Source organism: Nesoenas mayeri (assembly GCF_963082525.1).
Source record: "Nesoenas mayeri genome assembly, chromosome: 8".
NCBI lineage: Eukaryota > Metazoa > Chordata > Aves > Columbiformes > Columbidae > Nesoenas > Nesoenas mayeri.
In genome coordinates this window covers 13,846,402-13,870,464 of record NC_137554.1, presented here as the reverse complement: position 1 = coordinate 13,870,464, position 24,063 = coordinate 13,846,402, and the positions used below count along the sequence as shown (strand labels likewise).

Genomic DNA, 24,063 nt, shown 5'->3' with positions numbered 1-24,063 from the left:
CTTAAACTATTATCATTTAACCCACTTTAGAGCATTATACTTTAAAATAACTGTACTTACAAGTCTGTGATTCCTAAGTGACTGCAAACATCTTTCCTTAGAATTACTTACAAGACATCATCTTACGTTTCTCATCACTACACAAAATTAGGCTCTAGTTTATTTGCCAAAATCAGACTTAGAATTCAGAAATATAGGAGTCTATGTTTGTTAGAAAATTTAATACATGGAACTTACCTCTACTAGTACTTGAAGTCTGGGTCATCCAATTTAAGACCCTTGCCAGGCTGCATCACAAGTCTCTTCTTTTGTGGCCATCTTTCATTCTCATTGCAAAACTACACTAAGGAGAATAGTGTCTCCATCTGGAAGCGTACCAGATGTGTATTGCTGTGGCACACACACATGGGGAAACACTCCTGGGTTTCACAAATTACATAAACTTACATGATTTGAGGTAAACAATTTTACTACTTGTCAAATACAGTAAATGATACCAAATTTCATCTTTATAGTACTCAGAGATTATGATACGAGGTGAACAGCCACCTGTGAATGAAAGGTTGTAAACAGCATAGACATCACAAAGAGGTAAATATTTCTGAAAGAAACAGATTCAAGGAGGCATTACACAATGAGACAAACACATCACAGGCAACAGGACCGTGCAAGTGGTTACAGAAGCTCAAGAGATTGCAACAGCACAGACTGCTGATAGTGCCGTCTGACTAACCACCAGGGACACAGTTTTCTTTCTATATTGCTCTCAGGTTCATTTTCCTACCAACACAACTGCTGGCAAGTTTGCCTGCTAATTCTGCTTTGAAATTTGACCCTGTGAGAACCGGTGATTTGAACAAGTAACAAAGAAGTTGCGCCTTGTTCAGGACTGTACATGCTGTTCACGCTCTGAAATCGACATTCCCTTTCCCAATTTTAAACGAACATTGCTCCACTTGGACAGCTGCACTTTTATGCAACACTCAGAACTAGGAAGCCACTGCTTTGATTTGATAAACACCTCTGTGAAATATCAAATGCGCAGGTAAGTCTCACAGACTGGGAAGAACTCTCAGGGCTGAGCTCTCCCTTATGCTGTTACATCAAAATGCTAGGTGTATAAGCTCTAAAGTTTGCAAAACAAACCAAATACTCATAGGCAAAACCATTTTTCTTCTTACTGTTTACAGGCATATTTGAAAAATGTTTTATTCCAATGAGGGCATGTTTCACCAGTTTTCCCAACAGAGGTGGAGCTCACCTATAATGAAACACTCGTCACTCTGGATGGTGCTGCACCTGGTGGTGGTGTTGGTCAACGCCTCAAGTGGTCTCATGAGACACTTGTAATGACTGGGCTGATGATGCCCTGGCAGGGTTGTGTTTGACAGGCATTGCTCCTGAATCATGAGGCGCTGTGCAACCCTGTGGCTGGCAGGAGGATACACGGGCTTTGTCTACAAAGGGCCGCTCGCTCAGGAAGAGAACTCAAATAACCTTTAAAAAGTGACCTAATGCACAGCAAAGCAGTACTTGCTGTAAATACCTGACACACTTAAAGGCTAGTTTGAGCACGTGGTTACATTTAATTGCCTATTTACCCACCAGCTGCACTGCTCAGCACACCAGCCCTGTGGCACAGTTTCCCGCCCAGCAAGTGGCCCCAGCTCCCGCAGCTGCCAACCCAGCTCCCACAGGGCACACACAGGGTGCTGAACCCCAGGCTGCCCAAGCAGCAGCCCTGCCCGGGGCAGCCTGTGTCCCCTCTGCAGGAAAGCGGACGCAGGGCCCTTCCCTCACCGGCCCCTCACCTTTCCCGCCACCAGGCAGGCGGTCAGGCGGGCACTGTGGAGACGGCCCGCAGGACCCCCTCAGGCGTCCCCCGCAGCCTCCAGGGAAGGGCAAGCCCCTTCTCAGGTGAAGAGATTACCTGTCATTCTGGGGCGACCTGCAGCAATATGGCAAATTTCCCACCTAAAGATGTTTCCCAAATTGCTATGTGCAATGCCAAAAGGGGCTGTTAGCAGGAAGCTGCCTGGTCACCACTGACCATCCATTTTCTCCTCAGTGGAGCTGCCTGAGGTGCCATGAGGTTTCAGAAGTGGCAGCTCTGAGGTCACCAGCTGCCCCTCTCCTTGGCAACTCAGCAACCAGTATTTCTACAGTTCTGTAATGGGTTTTCAATAGGATATTTTAAAATTAAAATATTATACAATAGAAAAACAAATTTCTCAAAGGAAATGCTTGAACAGAAGATTAGAAAAATCCTGATCTATAAAGCACGCAATGAACTGGGGTACTCACCAAACATGTTCTATCAGAGCCAGCTGTGCTGTGAGACCTTGATTTTACAAAGCAGAGCTGGAAAGTGGAATCCCTTCTCTATAGTGACAGAAATTTTGCACATGAAGTTAACTAATAACTGCATATCACTTGGGCAGCTGTTACCAGTTTACCTTCAGACTGTTCTCTTCGGGAATTTGCAGTACCATGGCTTAAAAGTACATAATAACTTGCAGCAGAAGGGATATGCAGAGCTCTTCTAGTCCAGCCCCACTCAAACACAGCTGAGACACTGACACACACATAAGAATCTGGGTACAGAGGTCAAATTGATGAGGTTTTATTTTAATTAGCTGATTGTTGTTAGCACTTTTTTAATTAATATTTGACCTGAGGAGTTAATGATCTCTCTGATGTGTATAAAATGACAAACTGAACAAGCAGCATCATCTCTAATATTTGACTTTTTTCCCAAACAACCAAGTGAACAGGTTAATTTTTACTGAATTAAATGATTTTATTTTGTGCAGTTCAGAAATAAATGAATAATGACATTTTCTAAAAATCAGTTGTTGCTGTGCTAGACAGACATATGTAAAACTCATCTTTCCATTTTACATGACAACATGCAGTGCAAGAGTGATACATTATTTTACTTGAATACTCAAGTTAATAATCTGAATAAATCAAGAGTTATTAACTGTACGAACACTGGTAACAGATAAAATTATTTCAGTTGAGAGGAAGAAAAAGAAAAGTCTCAACACCATATAGATCAAGAAACGCCAACTGGAACACAATGGGATCACAGTTGTTACTAAGTTCTTTAGTTTATTTCTAAACCGGTTTTTACTGATTATAACTCTGCAGTAATAAAAGTTTGAGTGTATAATATAAATGATACTAATGAATGAAAATACAGTTCAGGATCAGTCAATGTAAGTCAGCTATTTTTAGGGGATTATGACTTACATATAGAGTTCATTTAGATTAATATAAGCTCATATAAGTGTTAAATTTAACACTGCTTTCTTCCCTCTTAATTTTTAAACTATCCGTCTTGACAAAGTATTGAGTAGCTTTGTGATACAAAACCCAAACAAAATCCAAACAAACAAGCCACCATCAACCCCCCCAGTTATAACCTCAAATCTTGCTTTTGTTGCTACTTCACAGTAAAGTCTATCAATATGATACATATTTTTTCCTATTTAAAACATCTGTCAAAAAAACTATGCTCAACTAACCAGTGCAGAAGCAACACAATATATGGGCATGTTTATAAGTTCCATAACATACGTATTTTTGTGTACACAGTGATGATTTATCTTTAAAATTTTACTATTAAATTAGAAAAAGAAACTAGCAGTGACAAATATGCAGTCTCTATCAGCAGTGCAGTTTACAAAACAGTGGAAAGTTATCTGTAATAACGTAGGAAGGTTTTGATGAATAATTTTCTCACTTTTTTTTTTCCCCAACATTGGCAGAGTGTTATTGACAATGTTTATAGTTTGACACCTTGTGGAAATCTTTTTCAACAGTCATCATAACTCTTAAGCTGCAGTTCCAATTTTAAAGTGTTTTCATCAAGGAAGAATTTATTCTGCCATATTGCTCCTGCCTTCTAAACCACAGGAGCTATAAGACATACCTTGAAATAATAAATAAGAAATAATTACCTAGGAAAAAACTAACAAGCTAGTGATACAGTAGGACATACACCTCAATATAATTATTAAAAATTTTGGCAAGTTCAGTACATTACGAAAAATATATGCCTCTTGCATATTAAAAAAAAAACAACCTGTGGCAGACATTTCAGTAACGTTTTTGATCCAACGACATCGGTCACACATTGTGTCAAGAAAATAAAAACTTGCCAACCCACGTACTGCAGCAGCTCAAAAGCTGAGGTATAATATAGACCTTCCCTAATCATAACTTCTAAGTACTGAACACTTCAGAAAGGGAGTTCAAATACTTATTAACCTTTCAAATACATAACATGAATATAGCCACTTGTTAAAATTCATCTGTCTTCAGCCTATTAATTTGCCCTTCAGTGTATCTATCTGTAACACATCTCTGAACAAGACAGCACACTTGCACTGTACTTTAAACAGGGTACAGAAACTTGAAAATACAATAAAATCTTGACCTATGTGTTATTAGTGCATTATAATTATATCCTGCGTGTATTTTTTCAACATACATTGTCTGACATTAAGAAATGGGATACCAGTCTTGCTTTCTTTCCCTGTGATGTGGGAAGTGCTATCAGCCTCACTTTCTGCCTGTTTATTACACTAGAATGGGGGAAAAAAAAAAAAATTAAAAAAAAAAAAATCACATGAACAGAGAGTCGAGAATTACCAACTGCTCTTTTTGTCAGCCACCCTTCAGTTTGGGAACACCAAATGCACTTTGCATCACATTCACTGGATGCAGTTCCCAAAGACCCCACATAGAGGCAGCATGCTTATTCCTAGTGGGGTCACTTCAAAAAGGCCTAAAAGCCTCCACTTCTCTGGTGGCAGGGTAGTATCTCTTTCCACTGATGTTAAGTGTTTTCACCCGCTTCAATGAAGCCAGGATTTTCTTAAGAATAAAGGGCTAAGGTGACCATACTACTTCAATAAATTAAATTTAATTAAGCTGTCAAGCCCATTGGCTTCTCTATCTTTGGACTCCCCTAACATATATGCACATGCACATGTTTCTTATGAACTCCTCATGGTGAAAAAAGATTTAAATGAAGAAATAAGTTTGCTACATGGCCCATCCTATTTAAATAAATTCAAAAATTAATTACCATAGGATATTACCTCATTATTGCTAATAAGTTAACCCTCAAAGTAGCTTAAAGTTTTCAAAGATTTTATATATAACTTCAAATGTTGGTTTATTACCGTATTCGTAAACTTTATTTCTGTGGTTGCTTAATGGAGTGTTCAACTGAACACATACAAAAAATTCCTTATAACATAGTTCAACAGAGAGACAACATATTCTGCCTTCATTACTGTATGGTGCTATAGCAGAAAGCGTAACAAACTCAGTAAGCTATAGGTTAGTCTACTCCTCTTTAAGCATGCATTTGCAAAATATCCATTTACTCTTAAAGAGACAAAGAAAAAACATAAGAGCTGTTCTTTGTATTTCTAGCTCAGGAAAGAGCCACTTAACTTTGCTACATTAAGATTTTGATTTGAAAAGTCTAAATAACCAAAACTACTTAAAATTAAGTTTGTGCATATTCTTAAAATTGCTCCTTACTAGAAGTTTCTGCATCATGTGTGCACTGCAGTTTTATTGTCATGGCCTGATTTTCAAAAAACAACCCAAGCCCCACACAGTCGTAGCACACGGGAGCTGCCAGTACTCAGCATCTTTGAAAGTCAGGACACAGCTTAAGTGATTGTGCGGAACAGGACATTTCCCTTGCAATATAAGCCAAGAGTCCATTTATGCCCAATAATAAGAAGACCACAGAAGTTTCATCAAATCAATCAAAATAAACTTTTACAAGTCATGAAGGATTTCAAGGATAACACCGATGGACCAGGCCTGAGTTTCACAGCTAAAAGGGCAATACTGTCCATTTTCATTGGTCAGTTCTGGAAGCCCTTTCCAGGATGATCTGATAAAAGAAAAAAACAAACAAGCGTAGTTGTTAGATTATACATTGAAATTAAAAGAACATTTCATTTCAAAACTTTTTAGAAGATTATTCCAGTAGGAAAATGAACTGACTTGAGATCTGCAATAGTACGTATAGCAGTGAACTTGGTATGTAGAAAACAGATACTATTTATGTGACAGATCTCTACTTTTACATGAAATTAGATTGTGGATACCACTAGCTTGGATGAATATTTTGAATCTGTGTTAATTGGTGTCTTACCTTTCAAGGTGAACATAGTGGCGAGAAAGAACATTCTTAATCATAACTACAGTTTTTGCATATATCTCTGGACCAATCAACTTTGAGAAGTATAATTTGGCACGAAGAAAATATCCAATTGGCCACAGCCATTCCTAAGTAAAGAACAATAAGAGATTAGTATTATAGCTGTCAGTTTGAAAAGGTGACAGCACTTTTTCTAAAATTGAAGAAACTGGTTCTTACAGGTCCTTGGTGATAATTAAAGCCTTTGGCTACGTTATAGTTGTCGTTGTCAAGAGCATTATCATATACTCCACAGTAAACCATATCACTACAAGAAAGAAAAAATAAATTGTGCAAACAAAGCCTTAACAAAAATGATACATAAACACAAAAGGCAGAAATGAACCCCAAATCTGTCATGGCATCTAAAATTAACGATGATTAAGTCACAGAGGTCTCCATCAGGTTCTGTATTTTATATAACAATGAATTCTAAATATGATTTGAACTAGTGGGAAAATGGTTCAAGTCTTCAAATTATTTGAATTCTTAATTTTGCCCTTATGCTTTTACACAAACTGTAGCACTTTGCACTATATCATATATAAGTATGTATCAAGATGAAAATCCAACATATTTTATGATACCAATTTTAACTTGCTTAATGTGTGGCATCCAAAGCCACCTGGTGACTGTGTACATAAATAAAATCAATTGCATGGACTTTTAGAACAGCAAAATAATTGTTCTGGAAGTATTTATTGCAGCCTTTTCACAAGTACATATGAGCATTTTAACAAAAGAAATAGCACAAATAATTCCTACTCTTATGTTTTCTAATTAACACTTATTCTTATCTTTTCTATACTTACTCAGGGTCTAAGGTCTTCATGCCTAATGGACCAAGCAGTTTTTCCTCTGCTATCTGCAGAGCTTTCCAAGCTTTCTCAGGTGTGAACAACTCAGGGGCCTAAAACAAACATTTAAGGAGTAAACTCTGTGCATGTACACACATAAGACTGTGTACACAAATGCAGATGATCTCAAAAAGCCTAAATTTCATTATTACTGAATCAACTTCTCGAAGCTACAATTCAGCGTAAGCAAGAATACAGAAGCTATCCAGTGGTGGTTTTAAATTTTATTTTAAATACACTTGCCAAATATTATTGCTGAAGCTCTTTACAAACCAAACAAGCCACCCTTATAAGCTAAGTTGATGAGAAAAGTGGCCTCCCAGACCTAGCCTTATAAGACATTCTGAATACAGCAAACACTGCAAATTTATCCTGGCTATAAACTGGACAACAGCTTCATTTAATTAAGTCCTGCCAAGGATGTATTTTTAGGAGGTACACCAAGATCGACCAATATTAAAGGCATGGAAAAGAGAAGCTTTCAAAAAGTTATTCTAAGCAGTGCATGGTCCTGATATAATGCCATGCAGATAAACCTTACAACGCAAGCTTAGAATTTTCATTATTATTGAATTAAGTGCGAATGCTTCTCTCCACTCCCCTTCACTTACCACAACCATTGCTATTGTAAAATTTGGCCTGAGTTGGTAATCACACCATGGACTTGAAGCTCCATAGCTGTCCTTATAAATTCCACGTTTGTGAACAAGATTTGGATGTTTCTCATTAGGATCTGCTGCGTTCTCAGAGACAAAGAATAGCCTTTCAAAGTGTCCTTGAATTTTTCTGTTCCACTCATCATATGCGATAGTTTCCTCCTTTCCTGCAAGATGTTACATACAGGTTTTGTTTTCTGTAAACAGCCACGATGGTAACACCAGAAGTATGTTTATGGCTATTTTTACTGGTTTGCATATTGAAGCTTTTTTAAGATACTTCTAACACAAAGGACATAATAGCATTGCAAAAAGTTATTATCCAGAAGTTGAATTATACTGCACATCAACACATGCACAACTTCTTTCCTTTTTTTTGGTTTTCCCACACAACATTTTCTAACTAGCTGGGAGCAAACAGTATGCAGTACTGTGACCTGTAGTAAATATTTAATTGAGTAAGTTTAAATTTGTAATTAACATGTCAGCATGGTAATGTGTAAGCTCTTTTATAGTACTTGATATACATATTCTTGCTGTTTTGGAGACTTCAGAGAGTGTCAAAACATTAGGATAAGTGTCACTTTCAAAAGCTTTCTCTTCCTGAATCCCTGACGCTTAACAGGAGAAGACCAAGGATCACCTCTCTCCAGCTGGTGATTCTCACAAAAAACACCCAAAACCCCTAACCGCACACACACATGAAAAAAAAAACCCAACAAAACAAACTTAGTCACATTTTCTAAAATAGAACAAAAGAACCTCTAAATTAATGGTTTTCCAATATTATCCTTTACTGAAGAGTAAAAAGGCTTTACAGGGCACATATATTCACTTTGGCTGGGTAAGCTCAAAGTAAAGTAAGTTTGTACCCAGATTAGTAACCTTCTGAAATATGTGGGACATCTAAAGATACTTATATAAATATTCACAAAAAGTCATTCTCTGTATTGTGAATATTGAAAAAATAAAAAGAAAAAAGAACAGAATAGTCTTGTGTCATTTTACTTATTCTTGTAATAAATAGATACATATCATAACACATAATAATCCTACCACTTACATCCATTTTGAGAAATGATATTTAGTCTCCAAAATTCCTTAATGCATGGAATAAAATCTTTGAAATCTTGGCAGGACAATAGCAACTCTTAATAAATTTCTGTAGTAACAAAAGGTTTTAATCATATAATTTCCCAAGTTTTTCCCCTTTTACCCGTGTGCTTTTTCAGTAGTTTGATAATCATTCCTGGTGTTATATGGCCACCATTTCATTGTTCTAGTTATTTTTATACTCCAGTAATACAGTTATGAGATGTGCCTGTTTTTACCTTGTCTTTTTACAGTAACTCCACGGTATGGAAACACATTTTTCCCAGATAAATCCAGCAACCAGCGAACGGTTGACTTGCAGAGGCCAACAATTTCCACAGCAGAGCCATCTCTAAAATAATGATGATTTAAAAAAATCATACCTGCAGCAGTTTGCTAGCACATTGTAAAGAGCTTATTTTTAAATTGATTAATCCCAGCTAAAAATATAATTTAAAAACGTCCCCCCAAAAGCCTGGCTTTTGTACCTTGGAGTAGCTGGAACTCCTCTATTGCGAGCTCTGTCGCTCTCTCCCATTTTATCCATCCAAGTGCCACAATTGAAGCAGTTCCCCCCAAAGACAAAGCCAGTTTCACGGTCAACACCTGCAGTTACATTAAAACCTGCCGAGCAAGAATATCATGTGTGAAATTTATATTTTAAACAAAACCAAACCCCAACTGTCCAACTCAGCCCAAACCTCTAAACAAACACAAACCTCCTAAGTGAACAGCAAAGCCTCCAAACAAGAGATTTGAGGCGTGTTTCTGAAGGAAACTGTACTTCTTAAGTGAACTTAAAAAGTGCAAGATAACTTGCACCACAACATATAAACAGTTGCTGGTAAAAAATAATTAATTAGGCATTTTTTTTAAACATTGAATGTATTTAAAGTACTATAGTTTAAGTTGCACTAAACAATTTTCAAAAACATACTCAATAGCTAGAGGAAAAGAAATATAAAATATCATCATCATCTTTTGACTTGCAAAGCTAGTATTCTATGTATGTTACCTTCATCTCTCATGTTTTGATCTATCTGTGGACCAGCATTCCTTTCTCGGAAATTTATGCCTTCCATGTGCCGTTGCATTGCTTCCTGTATTACTTCATAAAGTGGCTGATCCTAGATTGATTGCATGTTTGGATGGTATGTGAAAGGCAAGATGAAAAGTGAGTAGAAAGGTAATATCAACGTGCAAAGAGTAGTAATTCTTAGCCTCTAGAGTTCATGATGCTTCAAAATAAAAGCATCTAAAATTTCAGTAGCAGCTTTGTCAATGGCAACACATTGTATACAATTTTTAATATAAGCATTGTTTCAAGACAAAGAGCAAAGAAAAAATTTAGAAGCTCATGGAATTTTTTTCTTCATTCCCACCTCCCTACACCTGTCTAATCTTATAATGCACATGTAGTGAGATGTGCCTAAAATACAGAATACTTGTGCTGTAATCAGTTTTCACCATTAACAGCAGATAGTGACAGGTTCTTGTAGCCAGAAAAATTACATCCTTTCCTTACAAGTCTGCAGTTGTGTTAAGTACTTAAATCAGAACTATTATTTACCACAGTGCCTGGAGGTTGAGGAGGAGAGTCATCTCTTGGATACATCCTGGAAACAGGACACCTGAGAATGTCTAATCCATTTGGAACAATTTTACAGTAGTCCTGGATACACTGAAGCCACCACCACACAGCATCACGGCAGTTGTATCTGGCATGTGTCCCCTGGCCAAGCAGATTGGGAATGAGACCATGCCTTAAAGTCCCACCAAATGCTAAAATGATGTTTCTAGAACAAAAGGAAAACATGGTCTCGACTAAGTTACTTTCAAGGCCATTATTGGACCAAGTATTAACTACAAAGCATTCGAGTTTACCTTAACAACAAGTAAGTCAAGGAAACAAAAGGGATCTTGAAGACAGATGCCAAAAGTTTGTTGTTGAAAGCAATTAATGACTTCATTTAGCATGAACTTATTTTACAATAAAAATTCATCTATTCCCTACAAATCCCCCAAAACGAATATATTAAATCAGTTTGTACAACTCATACATCTGCTAATATGAAAAAGCTAGTTGGCTTTTTCATACATAGTGTTACAGAGCCTAAATCCAAATTGCACCGAGGTCACAGGGAAGGTTTTTATTGACATTATTTATGATTACCCTGGTATCCATTCTGATGGGTGGGGTGGAATGGGGACGGAGGGCAGGAGTAGATGGGAATTTCCTATTAAAATACAGAGAGGTGACAGCAACTGAGGTTATGAGAAGTTTCATTTGAGAACCGCTGCGCATATCTTGCAGAAAACATGGATTCCAACTAGCTTTAAAAGGGAATAGAACACACTAGTAGACTGCAGATCTTACTGCATGAGAAAGGTAATAGTTGGCCAAATGTACAACAGCATAAATACACTCTCAATTAAAACAACTAATTCTTATGCTTGTATCATGTGGTGAGCTTGATGCAAATTAAAAGATTAATGGAAATATCAGATCAATAGATCTGGCTTATATCTGGCTCATTTGTCAGGTTAAACATTTACATACAGATATCAGATAGTAACAATCCAAAATTAGTTGATTTCTAGTATTAATAGACAAATACTAGCGCTTACTGAAATCAAACAATAAAAAACCCCAGTATACATGAAATCATACTTTCTCCTTAAGTAGTATTCTCTTGCTACTTCAAATTCGTAAATAAATAATTTTGAAATTATTGCTCAGCAACAATGACGCAAGTATATATGAAACACAATCACTTTAAGGACAAACAGTAGTGTTACAGGGGTTAAAACTACCTTATCGATAAAGAACATCAGCTTCATATGAGTGCTAAGAAAGCAAAACAAAATTATTTAAGTAGTGCTTTTAAATCCACTTAGAGAGAACTCCCAAATCCATCTGGGGTCATTAAAGTTTTATACTGCACATGAACAGTTTCTATCAGCTTGTGTGTCATCTCAGGTTTTGAGAGCCTGTCTTTTTCCTAAGAACCTGCAAAAGCAGGAAGAACTAAGAATAAGTCAGTCTTACCTTGCTTCTAGATAGCGCCCAGTAACTAACATTAGACCTCTCAGTGCAATAAAGGTATCCCTTCCCCAAGAGCGAAAAATTCCAGAAGAAAAGTAGGGTAGACCTAAAAAGAAATGTCATTGTTCATCTCATTTATTGACATGGTAGAAATCTCGAAGAACACATGTATGTGTAAAAATAACCAGATATAAACAGATATTCACATTGATAATTTTTTTCCTAGCTTAAGTAAACAATCCTTTAGATCAAGTTCTTGATAAAATGAAATAAAACCTCATTTTAGAACCATTTCCTTCTAGAATTTCAAGACCACACAACAGAATTTCTCACATCAATAATAAAGTCACATTGAAATCTTTAATAAACCACTTTGTGCCATCCTTTAATTAAAAACGCAGAAATAAAACTATCAAACAAAAATCCAGAACTATGGCTTACATATGAGAGCTGCGTCAACTCAGTTGCATAACAGGGATAAGACTGGAGAGCTGAATTCCTTCAGCCCAAAATTGTTCTCAGCCACTATAAAAGGAACCCTGCTTCTCTTTTCCAGCAGCTTCTAGTCCTACATCTTACTGCAGACATTGTAACTTGTAACCTTAAGAAGAATTCTGACTGATAAAGTGTAATAATTACAACAGTAAGGTCAATCCTTGTCTTTCCTTCCATTTATTAACTTTTTCAGTCTAACAAATAAAAGATTCCATATAGTAAAGTAAAAATTCCATATGGTGAAATTTCAAAACAGTAGTCTCTCAGAACATTCTGACTTCTATAACTTTTCCAAAATACTTGTGAATACTTCAATACGGTCTCCACACTTCTGCAATCTTACAGTACATGGCAGCAGCACCTGTGAATCACAGTCTATGTATGAGTTACCAATAGCAGACATGAGTACCAGTGAATACGTGAAGGGAATATTTAAAACCAAACCCTCCAGTATAATTAATCTTTATGATCAGTTTCAGGGAACATTGTGCCCCTGTGCTTCTAGGTAACACTAAAGCAAGGAAATGGAATGTTACTAAAAGCAAGAAACTAAAAGCAATAAAATTCCATGAGAGAAAAACAGACAGCAAAAAGAAGAAAATAAACACCCTGGTGAGACAGATGCCATAGAATCTGTGGATGTTAAAAGTTTCTGTGGTTTCAGAAAAGGAATGAGCCAACTTAGAACAAAAATAAATTAATTCTAAGCCACTAAACACAGAACACAATACTTCTGACACAGTAAAGTGCTCAATCCAAGGACTGCCAGAAGCTGGCAGAACATTCAGAGGTATAAACAGTATTTGCTGATTGCTTTTATGCTCTTTCCTTCTGGTGACTGTTTCAGATCAGGTGTTCTTCTGGTTTGCTAATGGTTCTTTTTCTGCAAACTTCTAAACACCAAATTCACCCTTGACCTCCATTACAATTCAGTTCTTAAATATACTTAGCATAATAAGTTTATCTTTTTTAAAGATGAATTTATCTCAAGCAAGTCTTCTGGAAAGAGAATGTACTTATGGATATGCATATGTGACAGAAGAAGATAAAACTAAAAATGTTTCTAAATAAAGTGCTTATGAAGTCCCCCCTCCCCAAGAGCAGTAATAATAAGGTGGAGATTTTTTTGTTTGTTTGTTTTTAAATCTTAAACACAAGTTAAAACACCAGTGTCCTGTTTTTGTTAAAAAGAAAACCAATTTCTCTTTTAGTGAATTTTCCTTTCAGCTAAGTTCTTAGTAACTGCACTTTTCTGAAGTTGGATACATCTTTTGGTAGACCAAGCAATGGTGTGTGAGGTCACTGATAAGAATGCACCTCAGGTATTTACAAGGTGGAGCAAACGGAACAGGTGACTGAAACTGACCAATTAAGTATTCCATCCCATCCATGTGATACTTCATATAAAAGTGGGAGATTACAAGGGTCTCATTCTCTTTGACTACGGCTGGCACCTGGGGAGGACCCTGCCTGCTGTCCCTGCAACCTGAGGCCTAGTGACAGACCCTGCATCCTTGAATCCAGTTCCGATTTGCTGCAGAGTCCAACCCAGGACTTCCAGGTGCCTGCCCTGCAGTTGCTGGAGCAGTGCTGAGCTTTGCTGGGGAATTGAAGATTGGTTTTGTTTATTTTCTATTATTTTCTCTATTTTATTAGCAGTATTAGTAAAACATTTTCAACTTTTTCCAACTTGCAAGTTCTCTTTCTCTTTGCCTCTCTTGGCCTCTCTTTGCCCTCCTATTGCCTTTCCTTAGCGAGGAGGGAGGGAGGGTCACGAGGTTGAAAAAGTGGGGGGTGGTTAACAAAACATCTGCCATGGTTTATTGTCACCCTGCAATCAAATGGTGACAACAGGGGAAAAGTGAGGAAAACTGCTGCCTACACTGTACACACAGTTGCTGACATATGGATACCAGGAATAATCAAGACAATTTTAATACAGTTACTATAAACAGTTGAATTATTTTGAAAGACTTTTTTTAAAAATAACATTGTTGTCACTTACCAGCTGCCAAGGAAACACAACACTGTTCTTTCTCATTTGTAATCTCATTCAGCCGATAGGGAACATCATGTAAGGAAGGAGACAGATCTGGCAGACAAGAATATTTTCCTATCCCACACATCTGGATTGACCCCAAAGAAAGGTGTTTAACAAATGTTGATCCATTCTGCACAAAGCTGTAATTCAACATAATTAAATTAAAATAACTTTACATTCAGCAACACAGTCTATAAAATGTACTTTTGTTCATTTACAGAAGACTTGAATATTATGCATAATAAAAATAATAATCAAGGAGTTAATTTTAATATTTTGCATTAACCAATTTTGTCTGTAAGCTTTAATTTGTAAGTCACTTTTTTCTCCAAAAGTGGGTGCCCAATGTTAGTGTTAAATATTAATTTTTAATGCAAGTAGGAGTATTTATGTCAAATACTTCCCTTTCCAGGACACAAAGGAGAGACAGAAACTAAAGATGAAACATATTTCAAGAACTAAGGAAAGAGCTCAGATAATGAAAGATATTTATCTGTGTTAATGAAGAAATGTTGAACAAAGCATCTGCATCATGTCTGATCTGTTGTATTTTTTTTTTCCCTGAACTTTAAAAGAACAATTGCATTTGTACTAAAATAAGAGTAAAAAAAGTTTCTGAAGCCTGGCAAAGAAACAATGGCTTAAGGTTTCCTCCTCGTACTGCACAATGCCATCAGTAACCCTGGGTAGATATCTGAACTCTCAGCCTTTCAAACCACCACTATTAGAAAATTGATTTGATATTCACTACCAATTTTAGCCTTCTACATTGGACGCGTATGAAAATATTCGAATTAGACTGTCCAGCAGATAAAACTTAAAAGGTGCAAACATACAGAGGTGCCTCTATAGCTCTGACATGCCAAGCATACCTAGACATCTGACGCCATCCCACATCCAGAAGCGTTGTGTATGCACCCACTAATATGGCATCAAAATAACATGGGATGAGGTAACGTGGAATTCTCTTTAGGTAGACAAACATAGCCTTCAACCATTTACCAACCTATTAAAACACAATATTATTAGAACTTGATAACACTAGCATTCAAAACCCAGTGCTTTCGGGATCCACCTAGTTAAAGTATTTGTTGCAGGTTTTGTACATTTATTACAGGCAGTTTGTGCCTGACCACCTCAAACATGAGGTGATCTTCAGTTATTAACACCACCACTAGCATGCAACCATTCATATCTAAGTTGTCCACACTAGATAATTGTAGTAGAATTACTGTATCCTCTTGCTCCAAAATTTCAGCTGAGAAAGATGAACTCTAAGGAAAGTAGTAGTGAAAAATCTGTACTATGACATAAATGGACAAGAACATCAACTATAGAAAGAGATGAGACTTCGCTAGTCTTGTAGCAAATATCTCAAGTTATTAAAACTGAGTAGCAAAGAAAAGCTGCAACTCAAAAGACATCACTACAATCCACGTGCGGGTATGAGGTTTCTCTTTGCTTAAAAACGCAGGACTGAAGAGATGAAGCTTGAGACCAGAGACAGAAAAATTATCAGAAGGCTAAATTAAGTACAGCCGCTAGTGAAAATGACTGCAGATCAGGGTCTAGGACTTAGAAGTCTGGAGCTTCACCAGTGACACCACCTTGTGACACTGCAAAATGTTTGACATCTGGGAAGTATTTAGCTTCATTCCTTCTTGTAGTGTTACAGAACATCATGGACACCTACTAGAACATCATTAAAGAGTTAAATATTGCAGATGAAGAAAGTATGTATCCATATATTATGGAAAGTTACTTATGTAAACAGTGAAATTGTAAAGTTTAGTTTCATGTGACTTCAGTATAGTTACAGGTGCTTTATTTTCTGCAAAATAGAATGAGACAACACAAACAGAGAACTCAAAAAATACACAGAAAAAAAATAAGCAGCAGTCTTTGAAGAGCAATAAGTCTGGCAAGTATCAGACTAAATTCCTTCCTAGAAAAGCTCAATCTGAGGTCAGATTCAGCACTCACTTCAGTACATTAGACTGCTTTATATCACTACACTTGAATTCAGAAAAAAAATGAAACAAGAATGCTAAAGCCTTTACTGTTACATCCATCATGTAAGCTACCCAAATCAGCTCTTCATCTGTGAAATTAATAAAGCAATTGCCATGCAGGAAAATAAAACATGGCAATGAAAGAAAAGGAGTGTTTTACAATGCAGTTACACAGGTAACTTGAATGTCAGTATTTCCTGTCTTCTCAGTGCACGACTGTGCAATCTTACTATAACTGTACCATAATTATACATGCCTCAGTAGTACTGAGGTCTCTTTTGAAAGTACTTACTTAAAAGAAATGGTCACCTCATTTTTATTTGAGGAAAAGTAACAAACAGGGAAGGATCCCTGCAGGCCTTTACGCAAGAGCTAACAACCCATTCATGCCGTACTTATTTTTCTCTTTACTTTTGCAGTCTATTCTTAAATAGAATTGAGGCATTAAAACATATTAACAGTTTAATCCCTTAGAAGAAATTGCCTAGACAAGAAATATGTTACAGACAGACTGAACTAAAAAAAATATATATATATATATAATTGATAAGGAAAGAAACTAGTAATTTAAAACAGTGAAGTCACCAAATAAATATTTTTACTCACTTCTGCACAGGCTCCTGAGCGTGAAATCAGACGATTACTGACATAATCAATCATCCAGTCTCCAGATCTTAAATTATCACAAAATGGATGACCCAAATCATTCTTTGGTCTGATGTCTGCCATCACTGACATTAACCCTGCAGACACAAACCCAACAGTGTATTAAAGGACACACCATTATCACAAGCAGCAATTACAATTCAGGAGGAAAAGGTAGACAGCAATAGATGCTTTAACTGGATTTAACTGTGTTACTTCTCCTGATTTGCAGAATTAGTTAGGGTACAACTCAGTTGTATTTTCCTCACCATACATCCTAGACAGTTATGAAAGTCATTGTTGAATAGCTCGCACGATAGAATTCAAACATTTGGATAAGTAATTAACATTCCTCAATAATCTAGTAATGCTGAGGGCTTAATTAATGTGACTTTTCACTAAAGGTATATGCGTTTTCTTTTTATTTTAAAAGCAAGCACATTGGTGTTAAAATACATATTGAAACTTAATTTTGCAGCCCTGAGTACCAAGACAGAGGGTTCTTGTTTTAGTATGTGATCTCCTGGGTACAAGACTGATTAGTATCAAGGTCAAAAAGAAAAAAGCACCACCTTAGTGTTTTTTATCCAAACAATGTCACTAGCCATAAACCAGTACTAAGGTATCATCTAGACTGAGCAGCTCTACTTTACTTTTTTTCTTGACAGAAAAAAAGGATGCTGTAACTATTACCTTGGAGGCCTGCGTACTTCAGCGGTGACCAGTTTGGTATATTGTAACAACCTCCACCGTCTTCTTGTTCTTCTGACTCACACCTATACAGTACTTGATTTAGGTCAGCCAAAGTTAGTTTAGATGCAATACTGAAAAAATAGTGGAGAAAAAATAATCACATATACACAACACTCTCACCACTTAATCTTGGAAATTAAGAGCCTGATTTTTCAGATGTTCTGCTCAGATGTTTCCCTATTTATTTATAAACACAGTATTAAGTACAAACTCTGAACAATCATACCCCAACACTGACACGGACCCCATGTTAGGCAGTCTACTTTAAGCAGCAATTACACAGACCACAAACAAAAGAGCTTGGGAAGCTTAAGTATTAACTCTGCTTAGTATTATACATATAAAGAGTATCTCAGAGGCTTTTATTGCACTCTGACAATACAAATACATCTGTGGTAACAAAAAACCATCTGTCCTTGAAGTGGGTTCCCACTGTAGCTCTCGGTTCTACTTCAGAAACTTAAAGAATACTCACGAAGAAAATAACGTTTTTAATATAGGCGCTGAATGATCATCAGGAAGACTTCCAGATTTAAAATGAGGGCTGAACTGGATCAAATGATTGCGGAGTACACCAACAGCCTCTTGCGCCTTTGGGTCAAGGCTAACTCTGTAAATACAAATGCATAACTTGTAGAAATATAGTACTTAGAATAACTAGTCCCAAGTCTCAAACCAGAGAACCCTATCATTCTATTTTAACTAACACAACCATTTGGCAATTATAATAACGTACCTGAACACTATTACACTTCCTGGTGTTAATCTTTCGAATTCTATTTCTTGAACAAATTCATTTGGGCCTTTTATGGCAGTTCCTGCTTGCTTTATAATTTTACTGTCTTTAATCTGAGAAAAGAAAACACATTTGCAACTGAAATTCACTGGTTTTTTTCTAATATAAAATATCACGAATTACAAAATATTACATCAGAACATGGGTGAAGGAGGCTAATTACCTGGATATGCTCTCTGAGTTCCACTGTGAAATTAGGTAATCCATTTATAAAATGTTCATCTTTTTTGTAAGGACTAGCAGTTCTCTCAATAGTCCTAGCCTCAAGTACTACTTCTTCAATTTTTCCTAAGAAAAGTTAAATCATGTTGTAGCCGTTAATATACTTTAAATGAAAAGTGATTCTTTTGAAAACATGAAGCAAAACCTAGAACTAAAAGCCTAAATATTCAAGATATAAGTCTCTGTTGTACAGTTAAAGAACATCTAGAAGTGACAAAAACATGTGGGGAAGTGTTTTAAAATATCCTATAAACATTTCTTACCAGTTCATTTGCTGTATTGTATTTAAAACTGCAATTTTATTATTTTCTAATAAGTTGACCATAAAATCAGTCAACAATTAGTGAATCACAACCTGTCTTTTACTCATCACCAGCACTGCTGGTTTCCTTGTTATCTTTTTGGAGATTGTATTAGATTGGCTTCCGAATTGTGGCTACGGATGGTTTATCTTCTAAGTGTAACAACTTATAAATATTCAAATGTTTTCTCTATCCTTTCAGTAGTCTGCAAACTAAGGTATACAAGTCTTGCGGCCACTTGTGAACATCTTCACATATAACATGACTGACTTTAAAACAGGCACACACATGCACTGAAAGAACTGAGTATGCCTAAAAAGCCAGTTTGGAAAGCTTTTCTTCAGAAATATGTCCAGGTAATGTGTAGAAGTCATTATATTTTACTATTAAACATAGTAAATACTTTGGATATTTGTTTAATAGTATGTATGTGCTACCTATACGTTATGTTTACATTAACTTACATGAAGTTGTTTCTCATTAAGAGGTATTTTAAGCCCACAAAATAAGTCATATATGAGAACATACTGACAAATACGATGAGATTTTAGCCTTTTTTCCCCAGTATAGCACTTAATAAATAGTAATCCCCCCAAACAATTAATCATCTTGCTGTCAACTATTTCTTACCAGGTCACAAACAAGGCAGTAAACAAAACCACAATCTAATGGGGAGCCTACAGCAGGAAGTATGCTCAAGATGTATGTCTTTGAAAATGCTAAGCAAGATACATTTGCTATCGTTACTTCTGGTGTGTGCGTCTTAGTACAAATAATATGAGAGTTTTCAGTATATAACGCTTCTTTAGATTTTATGTGTTTTACGTTAAAACATACAGAATTAGAATAGCTTGAGGTTTTTGTACACCTGCCATCTCTTCAAGAGAAATCTGATTACCTGGGATACACATTTCAGGTACTTCTTTACTGTAGAAGGAAGTTTTAGGATCCCTGAAGGCAGTTCGACTTACAGCCACAACAGACTGGTGTGTGTTAGGGCAATGTCTTGTCACTGCCACTATATCTTCATCAACTTGATCTACGTACACCTAGAAAAGACACACCATTGCAACTGTGCTCACTCAGAACATAAATATGGAGAAATTGCAGTGTTACCCTCACTTCTTGCCTGATTAAAGCCTTTAGCCCCCAGCTCCTGATGCAGCCTGTTTATGGCCAGCCTTCCTGAAAGAATTCCTGTTTGGAAATTTACTTCACCAGAAGCCAGGTGTGCTGCTGGATTCCACTTTGCATAAAACCTCTCTTCAGATACTACAGAGATCTGTAAAGAAATTAAGATTTAAGCAAATATGAGCTACTCTGAAAAAGAAAACCAGCTGGAGGTCTCAACTATATAATCAATTCAAATTTCATATGAACTTGGACAATCTGAAGTAATGCCAGCCAGTAAACTGCTTGAGATTTCAAATATAAAATCTATGTCCTAGGACAAAGTTTACATTTTAAAAATTAACTTAGGAGTTAAACTGTAGACACATACCTGGTGTGGCACTAGTTCGTCATAGCCTTTGGTGCTTCCTGTAGCACAGCATGCCATGGAAACAATCATTGCACTAGGAAGAGCATCATATGCTGATCGGTGCTACATTTAAAAATAAACAGGCAATAAACAGTGAAACAAAGATATAATTCATCCCTCCCCATTCAGCATACAGAAGATATACTCAGTTTAACAGAGGAATTGCTATTCACATGATCATAATTTTCTCAATCACAAAAGAATTATTGAAAAATACACTACAAATGCACTAACAAAAGCAACCTCAGAGAAACCCTCAAAAATAAGCACTCCAATTCCCACCATTCTCTCTCACGCGTTCCTGTAAAACAGGAGCTTAGGAGAATAGGTTAACAAGCAGAGACAGAACCACTTATAGTAGCTGGAATGAAAGAATCAATACAGCTTTAAGTAGCTTTATATACTTTTTCCCTTGAAAGACAGAAGCTTGCATGTCAGAGGGAGCTCCTATAAAATTTTTTTCTGTGCATGAAAACTTGAAGATGTGAAATATGCTCTTCCTAAATATCACTCAGGAAGAACATCCAGATTGCACCAAGCCCTCCCATGGTTCAGAAATATCAATTCAGAAAACATTCAATGTAAACTTTGGGTTTTTTTTGTTTAGGTGCTCACCTGAATTGGACATTCATTATCATGCGTAATATCCATAAACAGTGCATGAGCAATAGCTGGCATCAAAGGCCTCAAACGTGGCTGAACAAAAGAGCCAACAGGTTCACCTCCAAAACGATAAACTAACCTTCCCTCTTCATGGCTATTATAAGCAGTCATTGCCTCTAAAGAACAAAATACGTGTTTGCATAAGAATAACTACCATAGAGTACAGCATGCACAAAGATGTTAATGCAGCATTTGACAGTTGTTATTTCGCTCACTCACAAAAAAAAAACCAAAACAAAAAACAATCACATAACTATATTCTCCAACGTGAATCCATAGCCTTGGAGTATTCCATTTACTATAATATATTAAGGTATAAGAAGCTAAGAGAGAAAAAAAAAAAAGAAAAGAAAAGCAGAGATCTAAAACTGTTTCTCGTAGGCTTTAAGAAACGTGACATAACTCAGACATGATGCATCACCTGCATAGCAGAACTGTGCTACAACTTTTTTCTCTCACTAGAATAAGAGTGAAATATTTAACCTGTAAACTAATGCAGGATGTCTCCTCTTATCTTACAGCTAGTACTGTATTTTTTGCTGAGTATCAAAAAGTTGTAATACAAAACCTGTACTTCCCATTACATGGTGTATGAAATTAAGAGCGCATAATCCAGAAGAAACCTTTGGCTTGGAAAAAGCATGTCATCTATAATCTCTCTTTGGAAAGAGACCACACACGCAGCAAGCCTACCTCTTATTAAGGAGGTAATGCCCAGCCTATTCACAAAGATATTGTCCAGCTCCTCATTTCCCGTGAACAGTTCAGCCACTACATACAAATCGGCTCGCAATTTTCTAGCTGTGTCCAGCATGTACTGCAAAAAGCACAGCCAAAAAAGCCACAAAAAGGGGAAAGGCAGATATAAAAAAGGACAAGTTTCAAAGCTAGGCAAGGATTGGACAATAGGAAAATGCCATGCAGCAAGGACAAACAGAAAGCCAAAAGTAAGGAACAAAAAAGTTGTTACACAGAAGAGGACACACAAGCATAAGGAAAATCAAGAATCAGCATAGAACACAGGAGAAGTTAAACAGAAAACAAAGAAGAGATAATAGCATAAGCAAAGAACACAAATACGTAAGAAAAACAAAAAAAAGCATAACAATGTTAGTTTCACATTAAAAACTCCAAACCACACATGACAATCCTACATAATTTTCAATTGCTTATTGTACCTCTAATCAGGCTCGTAATTCCCAGTCGGTTGACAAAAACATTGTCAATGTACTCACTGCCCGTGAAGAGTTCAGCTATCACATAAAGATTAGGTCTGACTGATCTGGCTGTTGCTAGCATCTCCTACAGATCATAATACATTTTTAATACAAGAAATCCATTGTCAGCTTTGTATATGCAATCATTAACATGTCTTAATCAAACATAAATGAGTTATTCATATATGCAGTTCATTAAAAAATATCCATAACAGGTAAGATTCATAAAACCATCTTTATATTTTACAGAGATTATGTAAGGACTAAGAAATTCTCTGAAGACTTTAAGATAATTACAACTTCGTTTTCAAACAAAATTGCAACTCAAAATGCAAAACCAAAGGTTGAATAAAAGAGATACCTCTTAAGGTAAGAAATCTGAGTAGGACTTCAGATTAAGCCTTTGAAGTTACCATTCCAAAAACAGTAGCAGTAAATAAAAAGACAGTAGAAGTTTTGAACTGGCTGCATTTAAAAGCCACTTTTTGTGGGCAAATCAACATGTTTTAGAGAGCTCTCCATAGATTCAGGTAAGCTCTGTAACCAAGCTGAAACTAAGCACTAATGAGTAGCACTACTTGAATCTATTAAAAGCTAATTTACCAAATAAGTACAATTTCTGGATGTAGTCAGCTCCATGGTAAACAATAAGCACTATTTCAGCTAAATTGGAGAAATAAATGATACAATGGCTACACCACTCTAACTGTTTTAAGTAGCTGAAACCCTATCTAAACATCACCAGTCAAAACTTGGCTTATGCTAAGAGGAAGATTCATTCACACCTGAACTCTGCCACGTAGATCCTGCAGATTTTGTCACAACAATGTAGGAACTTATTTCACAGACAGAACCTGCTTTATAGCAAACACAATTAATTTTGCGTACCTCAGCTACATGAATTGGTGTTGAGTGGCAGTTGTCAAGACGAACACCATGGAAATATTTGGCAGTGATTTCAGTGTATTTTTTCATATGTGCCCAGAGGTACGGGCAATCTTCAGGTTTATTTCCATAACGCAGTTTCACACTGTCTCCCCAACAAATAAGCTCTCTTCTCAAGTAAACATTTGAACCTGTAAGAGAAATTCACTGTAGTGTGTGTATACATATATATATATATAGTATAGACCAAGCACCAAAGTTAATAAGTGGTACTTCATCTTCTACTGCTGAAGAGCAAAAAGCCACTGTGATGAAGAGTAAAAACTGTAACAATAACCACATCAACTCAATCTATATGCCCTACGCTTATGTATAATTTCAAACTACTTCAAGGGAATATTTACCTTCTACAGTGATACCGAAATAATTCTTCAGATTGAAATAAAATTCCTTTTAAATTTTGAAAGTAGTATAAAAACTGTACGTGAGAAAAAGAAAAAAAAAAGCAACAAACAAAGGAACAAAATCAGCAGTCTCATTGTTTATTCTGGCCAAACTTAAAAAAAGCATCTCACTATGTTACCATAAATAAACTGCCACAGCTGC

General features: G+C 36.3%; 1 protein-coding gene across 2 annotated transcripts in view; it reads right to left on the bottom strand.

The window, feature by feature from the left end:
• Positions 1-2,730: 2,730 nt before the first annotated feature.
• The window catches only part of AGL (amylo-alpha-1,6-glucosidase and 4-alpha-glucanotransferase), a 35,112-nt gene continuing 13,779 nt past the window's right edge, over positions 2,731-24,063 (bottom strand). The window contains exons 12-34 of one of the 2 annotated variants that reach the window (XM_080349116.1): positions 23,461-23,648; positions 22,049-22,172; positions 21,308-21,471; positions 20,654-20,755; positions 20,282-20,434; positions 20,051-20,201; positions 18,792-18,916; positions 18,569-18,681; positions 18,308-18,442; positions 17,773-17,903; positions 17,041-17,177; positions 15,295-15,428; positions 14,387-14,562; positions 11,890-11,992; positions 10,411-10,636; positions 9,856-9,967; positions 9,329-9,464; positions 9,080-9,192; positions 7,704-7,915; positions 7,048-7,145; positions 6,416-6,503; positions 6,191-6,324; positions 2,731-5,926 (exon numbers count right to left, since the gene is read on the bottom strand). In XM_080349116.1, coding sequence (XP_080205242.1) covers positions 5,809-5,926; positions 6,191-6,324; positions 6,416-6,503; positions 7,048-7,145; positions 7,704-7,915; positions 9,080-9,192; positions 9,329-9,464; positions 9,856-9,967; positions 10,411-10,636; positions 11,890-11,992; positions 14,387-14,562; positions 15,295-15,428; positions 17,041-17,177; positions 17,773-17,903; positions 18,308-18,442; positions 18,569-18,681; positions 18,792-18,916; positions 20,051-20,201; positions 20,282-20,434; positions 20,654-20,755; positions 21,308-21,471; positions 22,049-22,172; positions 23,461-23,648 — 3,173 coding nt within the window. In that variant the 3' untranslated portion in view covers positions 2,731-5,808. The remainder of the gene's footprint in view (positions 5,927-6,190; positions 6,325-6,415; positions 6,504-7,047; positions 7,146-7,703; positions 7,916-9,079; positions 9,193-9,328; positions 9,465-9,855; positions 9,968-10,410; positions 10,637-11,889; positions 11,993-14,386; positions 14,563-15,294; positions 15,429-17,040; positions 17,178-17,772; positions 17,904-18,307; positions 18,443-18,568; positions 18,682-18,791; positions 18,917-20,050; positions 20,202-20,281; positions 20,435-20,653; positions 20,756-21,307; positions 21,472-22,048; positions 22,173-23,460; positions 23,649-24,063) is intronic. The other variant, XR_013922448.1, reaches the window with a different exon arrangement.